At 44.2% G+C, this 9211-nt stretch overlaps 1 protein-coding gene across 2 annotated transcripts; it reads left to right on the plus strand.

Annotated features, from left to right (window-relative positions):
* Nucleotides 1-327: 327 nt before the first annotated feature.
* Nucleotides 328-8649, plus strand: slitrk5 (SLIT and NTRK like family member 5). Of its 2 annotated transcripts, none has more exons than XM_082525078.1 (2): nucleotides 328-1296; nucleotides 3295-8649. In XM_082525078.1, the coding sequence occupies exon 2, from the start codon at nucleotides 3353-3355 to the stop codon at nucleotides 5978-5980; it is 2628 nt and encodes an 875-aa protein (XP_082381204.1). In that variant the 5' UTR covers nucleotides 328-1296; nucleotides 3295-3352; the 3' UTR covers nucleotides 5981-8649. The 2 variants fall into 2 exon arrangements, with proteins under 2 accessions (XP_082381204.1, XP_082381205.1); XM_082525079.1 differs by lacking the exon at nucleotides 328-1296 and adding an exon at nucleotides 1956-2375.
* The last annotated feature ends 562 nt before the right edge of the window (nucleotides 8650-9211 follow it).

Consider the following 9211-nt stretch of genomic DNA (forward strand, 5'->3'; position numbering starts at 1 on the left):
CTCCCACTGTGTCCAGCTGTGACTTTCAAAAGCGTGGAGGAAGGCTTGGTGGATAACAGCTAAATGGCTGCTGAGTGACAAATCAAATGGTTGTTGCAGCTAAATCAAAAGACAGCGAGTTACAAAGTGCAGCCTGAGAATGCAAGTCCTGCCAAGAAACCTTTTTCATCATTATGCTGCCCTCTACGGGTCTTCTTCCTCCAGCCTCCCTCTTTTTCCACCCCCCCCCCCCCCCCCCATCCCCAACACACACACACACACATCATCATCACCCCTCCCCAGCACCACCAGCCCGCCTCCTCCACATTACCACAGCTTGCACCCCCCCTCCTCCCCTTCCTAAACCACCCCCCTTAAAGACTATTGCGCGCATTAAATTGCTTTTCATTTCCGTGCTGTGACAGTCTCTGAGATCGGGGGGGATTTATGCATTTTCACGAGTGACTTTCACTGCCATGCTACGGTAATTATTTCATAATACGTCCTTCGCTGCAGGGCACGGGCTGGTTTGCACCAACCAACCGAGATCAAGTTCCACTAGTTGACAACGCTGGGTGGAAAGATGAAGCGCGCGCGTACATAGGATATCCTATGAGCAGGAGCAACAGAACTGCAGAAAACAGAAGAAGAAGAAGGAGAAGAGGAGGAAAGGGGGGGGATCGGATTCTCGCATCCGAGGAGGCAACTGGAGGAACATTGATCTCCGGTCGATTTGGACGCACTGGCAATTGAAATAAAGAGACCTTGGGCAGATCTATACATAAACTGGTAGGAGCCGCACCGCTGGCAGCAGACAGGGGTGGGGGGGGATTCGTGCCTCTCTCTGAGCCTTCGTCAGTGCGCATGGATGAAAGTCACAGTTAAAATGCATGCGGCAAGTCCTGTCTGATGTGGGATTACCGCGTTTTTATTCGCCCCCCTCGCCTCCCGACCATGTTCCAACTTTGGTTTTGGCTCTTTTTCCGAGATGACACTGCTAATTTCAGTCGGCGCTGGGAGAGCACCGGAGCCCGTTTCGCCGCGCAGGCTGTCACATCATCGGCGTGAATGAGAACGTTACCCGCGCTCGTCCATGCCTGGTTTATGGAGCTAAACACCGCGGAGACTTGACTTGATTTTTTTTCTTTCCTCTTTCTTTTCTTTTCTTTTCCTCCTTTTTCTTTTATTTTTTTTAACCATCCGGCTGAAGGGCGGACAGTGAAATCACGAAATCCATGTTTTCACTGAGGCTGGGGGGAAAAGACCGGACACAGCCGTGATTGTCAGCATGTTTTGGCGTTTACCGGAATCAGCACGGTAAGAAAACCCTGATTTATTTTCTTGCCCCCCCCCTTTCTTTTGGTTTAACTGCTTGTCTCAGCTGAGACGTTATGCCTTTTTAACGTGTTCTTTTTTTTATTGGGAGGAGGAGGGGTGAGTGTGTATCTCTGTGTGTGTGTGTGTGTGTGTGTGTGTGTGTGTGTGTGTGTGTGTGTGTGTGTGTGTGTGTGTGTGTGGAGGGGGGGGGGATCTCTCCGTGGTGCTGAAACCTGCTTCCACCCTCAGTCACATTACTGAAGTTGATCCCGGATTTAAAGGTGCTTTTAAGAAAGGTGTCTGCGGCCGCTGTGCCAGTAACAAGCACAGAGCCCGCATTTCTGCGCTCCAGTTAGAGCATCCCGTTTTTTTTAAAAAAGCCTGCTGCATCCGCACACGGATGCTCTGCAAAGACAAGGCGCGCTGATGCACTGGCGTTCCAAGTTATATCTCCATTATTTCCGTGAGCCTGGCTTTTAGAAACAAATATTTATTTATTTATTTATTTGAAATGGTGTTAAACTGAAACATTTCAAACATTTTGATTGACACCTCAGTGGTGGAGTAGGCTACCTGTGTGCGTGCGTTAAAATTGCGCTTATTTATTTTATTTTGATTTTTGGGAGGAGGGGGTATTTATTTTATTTTGATTTTTGGGAGGAGGGGGGGGAATTTATGGAGCGATGTGTGGGCTTTTGTGCTCTTTTAAGGAACGCACACAGACCCAAATGTGTGCGTCTGCTGTGCACGCGCGTGTGTGTGCACTCGCGCGTCTGAGGCGGAGAGAGAGAGGGAGAGAGAAAGAGAGAGAGATCTGTAACCTTCTATATAGCAGATGCCATACATAATACTTGATTATAGAATTATCTACTCCACGTCAAAATGTAGTTTGGATCAGAGATCCTCCGCGAGATTTGCCTTTGATCAACTCCTCTCCTTTCTTTCTTTTCAATCTTTCTTTTCTTTTTTTTCCTCTTTTTTCCGCCCGTGGGCAGCAGCAGCAGCAGAAGGAGAAGAAGAAGAAGAAGAAGGGCTGCGACTGTCGCCTTGTAGGCTCATATTCACATTTTCTATGGCAGGTCGGATATATATATGTGTATCCATTTTTCTACAGAGATGAGGACTGTCTGCTTGTCCCTGTCGATTGGTATCAGGGAACCGGCATTTTATTTTTATTCGCACCGAGGACGGTTTTTAATCATAGCACAGGAATAAACACCCCCCCCCCCTCACCCCCCCGTCTTTCATCCTCATGTTGTGGAGGTGGAGAGAAGGGATCCGACAGTTTCCCCAAGTCGTCGGGTATGAGGGGTGAGTGAGGTATCTTTGTAGTTCGGAGATAGGAGTTCATCCTCGAGGTTTTAATGTGAGTTTGAATCGTCAAAGGAAAAGACAAACAAACAAACATTTACACATACAAATAATAATAATAATAATAATAATAATAATAATAATAATAATAATAATAACAGAGACCGTAAATGCAACAATCACCCATCTCACAAGGAATGAGACTCGAGATTACCTGACAAGAAGTGTCGTTTGTCGTTTTTCCACTGTCATCTGTTAACAAATACTGGAATCTCCGAGTCTGCAAACGGTGGATGGCGATAGCTTCTTCTTTTTCTTCTTCTTATTCTAACAAGATGGATTGGAATTCAGGCGAGCTATCAAAAAATGCGCAGTGACCGTCCAATAGCGGATACTTGTGTTACTTTAAATACAACATTCTTTATGCATGTAGTTGTTAAACACGCAACTTGTTTTCTGCCACTTTCAAAATCAAAATGATGCCGACATAACACATCTGCATATTGGAAAAATGTGTGTGCGTGTGTATGTGTGTGTGTGTGTGTGTGTGTGTGTGTGCGTGTGTGAATACATCTAATGTTTGCTCTTTTAGGCTCTTCTGAGTGAGCAAATTTGCATTTCTGTAAATATTGCACCTGTGCCCATGATGTGTAAAACACAACTCGTCCTTTTCTCTCCCCTCCTTAGATGACACCTCATACTGGTACTGCACTTGAGTGAGCTGGGGCATCCTCTCCCAGGAAAAATGCATATCTGGATCCTAAAAATAATACTTCTGATTGCATCATCTCTGAGGCTGGTTGAGATGTATGACAATTATGGGGAGATCTGCCGAAACCTGTGCACGTGCGAGGAGAAGGAAGGGATCCTGACGGTGAGCTGCGAGAACCGGGGGATCATCAGGCTGACGGAGATCAGCCCTGTCCAGTACTCCATGTACCACCTCCTGCTCACGGGGAACCTCCTGAAGAAGCTGTCGGTCGATGATTTCATCAATTACACCGGGGTGACCATCCTGCACTTGGGGAACAATGATATCTCTGAGATAGAGTCGGGTGCCTTCAATGGACTCCAGGGATTAAAAAGGTTGCACCTGAATAACAACAAGATAGAAGTTCTGAGAGATGAAACCTTTAAAGGACTTGAGAGCTTGGAATACCTACAGATTGATTATAATTTCATCACAAACATAGAGTCCAACGCCCTGAGCAAACTACACCAACTAACAGTGATGATTCTGAACGACAACCTGCTCTCTGCCCTTCCTCCCAACATCTTCCGGAATGTCCCCCTTACGCACTTGGATCTGAGAGGGAACCGCTTAAAAATGTTCCCCTATATTGGCCTCCTAGAGCACATGGACAAAGTTGTGGAATTACAACTGGAGGAGAATCCGTGGAATTGCTCCTGCGAGCTCATTGCTCTGAAGGCTTGGCTGGAGAGTATAGCTTACACAGCTCTGGTGGGAGAAGTGGTGTGCGAGACGCCATTCAGGCTCCATGGAAGAGACCTGGATGAGGTGTCAAAGCAGGAACTCTGCCCACGAAGACCCCTAGAAGACACAGTCAGGCCTGCGCCGCCTAGCAGCACTAATGGATACTATCAGACCACACCAGCCGCTGTCACAGCCTCTGCCACCTCCTCGGCTGTTTTAAGGTCTTCTTCCAGGCCTACCAAGGGCACACGGCAATTGAACAGAACCAGGTTAAAGCCCACCTCCCGAATACCAGGCGGCAATCCATACAACTATGGCCCCATCATTGCTTTTCAGACCAAATCTCCTGTGCCTTTGGACTGCCCCACTGCTTGCACATGTAATCTGCAGATATCTGAAATTGGGTTAAATGTCAACTGCCAAGAGAGAAAGATTGAAAGCATTTCTGACCTAAAACCCAAGCCATACAATCCTAAAAAAATGTATCTCACTGGAAATTACATCCCTGTAGTGCGGAGATCAGATTTTGTCGACGCCACTGGATTGGATTTGCTTCACCTGGGAAACAACAGGATAACTCTGATCCACGACCGGGCTTTTGGGGATTTAACCAACCTGCGTAGGCTGTATTTGAATGGTAATCTCATGGACAGGCTCACAGGAGAAATGTTTTTTGGTTTGCAGAACTTACAATATCTTTATTTAGAGTACAACAAAATCAAGGAGGTCGATGCGGGCACTTTCCGCTATCTCCCTAATCTGCAGCTGCTTTTCCTGAACAACAACCTCCTGAAAACTTTACCTGTGGGCATCTTTTCCAGCCTCTCCCTGTCTAGGCTTAATCTGCGTAACAACCATTTCCAAAACCTCCCCGTGAGTGGTGTTTTGGATCAGCTCAAGCTGCTGTTGCAGATAGATCTGTTTGAGAACCCCTGGGAATGCTCCTGCGACATAGTGGGGATGAAGATATGGCTCGAGCAGCTCAGTGCAGGCACTGTGGTTAATGAGGTCGTGTGCAAGACGCCAAAACGCCACACAGGAATGGACCTGCGTTCTGTCCCGTCAGAGCAGCTCTGCCCAGATTACTCCGAAGCCTATGTCTCGCCAACTCCACCTACGGAGGAGCCCATGGACGAACACGTTGTCACCACAGGTGCTACTCGGAGGTTGGAACCCCCTGGCAGCACCGTCCCCCTCTCCGTCCTCATCCTCAGCCTCCTGCTTGTTTTCATCATGTCTGTCTTTGTGGCTGCGGGGCTCTTTGTTGTGGTCATGAAAAAGCGTAAAAAGTCACAGAGTGACCGTACTAGCACTAACAACTCCGACGTCAGCTCTTTTAACCTGCAGTACAGCCTCTACAGCAACCGCTCTGGACCTAAAGTTAAGGCCCCGGCTGGTCATGTATATGAATATATCCCCCATCCAATGGGCCATATGTGCAAAAATCCCATTTACAGGTCAAGGGAGGGGAACACAGTGGAGGATTACCGTGACCTCCATGAGCTCAAGGTCACATACAGGAGTACCCCAGATGATGAGAGGGACAGTAGTACGATGAGGAGCCCTTCATACAGTGTTAGCACCATCGAGCCACGTGAAAACCCTTCCCCTGTGCAGGATGCAGACCATTTCTTCAGAGGGATCCTTGAACCCGATAAGCAGTCACCCCACCAGTCCATCCCGTCAATCCCAGCAGGGGCCAATTTAGAGTACAAGTATACGGGTCCCGTGTCGTACACGTACAACCCAAATTTTGATGTCAGACGTCAGTTCTTGCACCCGGAGAGAATAAGAGAAACAGTGCTCTATGGCACAGCACCCAGTACTGTTTATGTCGAGCCCAACAGGAATGAGTATTTGGAGCTAAAAGCTAAACTGCAGTCTGAGCCTGATTACCTCGAAGTTCTTGAGAAACAGACCACCTTTAGCCAGTTCTGAGCAACAGAGTCGTGAGCATAATGAAGCATTTTCTCTCTCGACCCTCCTTGAAACAGTGGCTCAGTTTCTAGGGTGCCTTGGCACAAATACAAACAAGCGAAAGAGAAAGAGTTGAAACGGGGTGTGCCGAACAATCTTATTCTTATTTCAGAAACATGACATTACAGGAATGGATACAGCTTTCTCGAGACATGGATGAACAAAATTGCTTAACTGATGATGCAAAATCTATTTTTCTATGGTGAAGATTGAATAACACACAAAAATGTAAGTGTACAGGTAAATCTTACCCAACTTCATTTTCAGGAATATAACCATACATACGATATATTGTGAATCAGAAAAAGAAATGTTTATAAAAATCACACCTGGACATACAAGAAAAAACAAACAAACAACAAAAAAAAAAAACCCAACACATTGTACAGCAGATCATCAAAACTGTGTAGGACTATTTTCTGCTGTAGTCTGTAAGTAAGTATTTATTGATATAATCTGCCATGTCTTTTCAAAACTTTTGATTCTTCATCAGTATTACCTGTGTCATCATACTCCATCATCCTCCGGAAAAAGGCTTATGTTTCTAGTTTCATTTACTGTAGCTCTGCATTGTAAAAGTGGCTTTTCTTTTTCCTTTTTTGTTTTTCTTTTCTTTTGTTTCTCGGAAAGTGGCACACCCCAATGTCCAAAACAGACTGCGTCATTTGAAGAAGATGAAAAAAAAAAAAAAAAAAAGAAGTGTCTTTGTATGCTTTCTGCACTTTTTGGAAATGGAAGGCAAGTTAGCCTTCAATGAGCTCTCATAAAGGAGATTATTATATTAAAAATGAATATGGCTATTCATTCTTAATATGTAGGATTGATATGTTATCAAAACAAAAATTCATAAATGATATTTGAAGTATTAATTATGTTGTGTAATACTGGCATTTTAATCAATGTAACACCTATTTTTATACGAGCATTGGCAAATTCTCTATCGATTATGGGTTTCTTTTGTTTTGATTGCTTTGCACTTATTGCACTATATTGACCAAACTATGTTATTGTCATCAAATAAACATGATGTCAGGTTCATATAATGTGCTTATGCGGAAACTGAAGGTGGAATGAGGCCATTTGGGTTTTTGGTTCAGCATGTGGGTTTTAGATGTGAAATCAAGAGAGTTTTCCAACAGCTAAAAGTTGTTTTATGCCATAATCAGTTAACAATATATCGGCTGACCAGATCAGACTATGGTGGGCACTCAGTTAAAGAAGATAAAGACAGTGTATACGTGCTCCACTTAAAGTGGAGGTTGCGTCGTCAGTGAGAATTGAAATCAATGGGTATTAATCAATGACCATTATGTAAGGCTGGCCTTCTGCAATTATACCGCGACAACATAATCCAGATTGTCGTCTGTCAATGGATGAGCAGGTGTTTTATATAAACATCATTTAACATCTTCGCAAAGTCAGCGGGTATGAAACATAAAGATGTGCTGGATTATGTTTTTGGTGTCGAAACGTAATAGGTTTGTTTGATATGCAAACAGTTTTGTAAGTCAAGAAGTTTAAAAATATAAGAAAACATGTTCAAAATCTGCTTTTTTTCTCCGGTCTTTCAAGTGCTTGTTTGTTAATTGACTTTTCACTTGACCCACTTAAATTCAATATGCAAAGTAGATCTATAAAAATGCAGAGGATGCACTGTGCCACCATTTTCAGTGTGCAGCAAGCGTCACCATTTAGGAATTCAGTGTTCCAGAACTGAGATGGGCACGGATCTTTCTGGAGAGGAATCAAAAGAATGGAAGAAGTGTGTGTGTGTCTGTCTGTGTGTGTGTGTGGCGGGGGTGGCGGGTGGCTGTGCCACATCAGACACCTTAATGCGACACTTAATTCTGACCTCAAAAGGAATAACTATGAATTTATATTATTTTAATCGGCTTTTTCCCTCTAGAAAACGTCTATTTTACGGTATTTAACTGTACTGAGTTTTCTATGCGGTGCCAGCTGCCTTTCCTCAATGACAAAAAAGGGAAAAAATCCAATGCTCTGGGTCCTCTTCTTTTGTTGGAGCTTTTCATAGAAGCCCAGAATGAGAACAGAAGGCACCATTTGGGAGATGAGGAGTCCTGGAACTGAGTGTAACTGTGGATGTGTCATACATGTAGCAGGGGATGTGAATCATAGCCAAGAAGTGCGTGCAGTTGCCCAGTATTAGTGGCCTATGGGATGTCGCAGTACTGACAATTTTTGACATTATTTATTTTTCTGATGCCAATGTTGAAAGAGGAAATCATTTATAGTTTACTGAGGTTCAACAAGGATCTGAGCAGTGCGTTGACAAATTGTTTAAAATGCGGGCAGATGGCTCTTTTTCTTTTTATCTGTTTTATTATTATTATAATACTCATAGTATTGTATTCTTCAGGATGATTTGGCTACGTTCAAGAGAAAAAAGAAAAAAAAAACAACAAAAAAAAACAAAACGCTTTAGCACAATTACATAATCACTGAATCATGTATTCCAAATGGGCTTGTTAATACCATATGCGTGCATATGCACATCTCTCTAGCCCAAACTCCCAGTGTGGACGTTCATCACTCTGTCCTGGCGTAATTGGGGGATGGATGCACTGAGAATCCCACTGCAGGAGGCTTTAATGTGCACGTGTCTGTGCGTACTGATAGAGGGGAATGGCGGGGGGGGGACTACTTCCAGTTGAAATAATGCTTTTAACCAGCCAATGGCCTCTAGGTACACAAATGGATGCATCAAGGAAGGACAAAGAGTTTATTATTATTATCCTTTCCCGGATTATTTAGTCTATAGCCTTCTATCAGGCTTCTATATAGTGCATTCAGCGGCTGTGGAAGTTTTTCAGCAATAATCCCTCACACAAACAGTACGATTTCTGCAGTGGTCAATATTTGTATTCAGATGAGGAATGAAGCTCTAAGGTGAAATATCTCCAAATGTGTTGCTTCATGCTACACACGAGCCCCCATGATTTATGGCTAAAACTCACCGTGTGGAATCTGATGCAGGGCTGATGCAACACAAGGCGTGATGTAGGTGCAGATGTAGCTGTCACAGAGGCCTCACTCTTTTGCTTTGCTTGCAGCAAGGAAAGTTCAGAAGACACTGGTTAAGTTTGTTTAAAAGATTTTTTTTCCTCAGAAAACTAAAAGCAGAGGGAGAGACACTCTCCTTCTGCTTTCACACCATTTGAGAGTTAATCA

Source organism: Aulonocara stuartgranti (assembly GCF_965226115.1).
Source record: "Aulonocara stuartgranti genome assembly, chromosome: 23".
In the NCBI taxonomy this organism is placed as follows: domain Eukaryota; kingdom Metazoa; phylum Chordata; class Actinopteri; order Cichliformes; family Cichlidae; genus Aulonocara; species Aulonocara stuartgranti.

Excerpts from the sequence above, each read along its gene's own strand:
- slitrk5 (XM_082525078.1), top strand. The coding sequence starts at position 3,353 with ATGCATATCTGGATCCTAAAAATAATACTTCTGATTGCATCATCTCTG.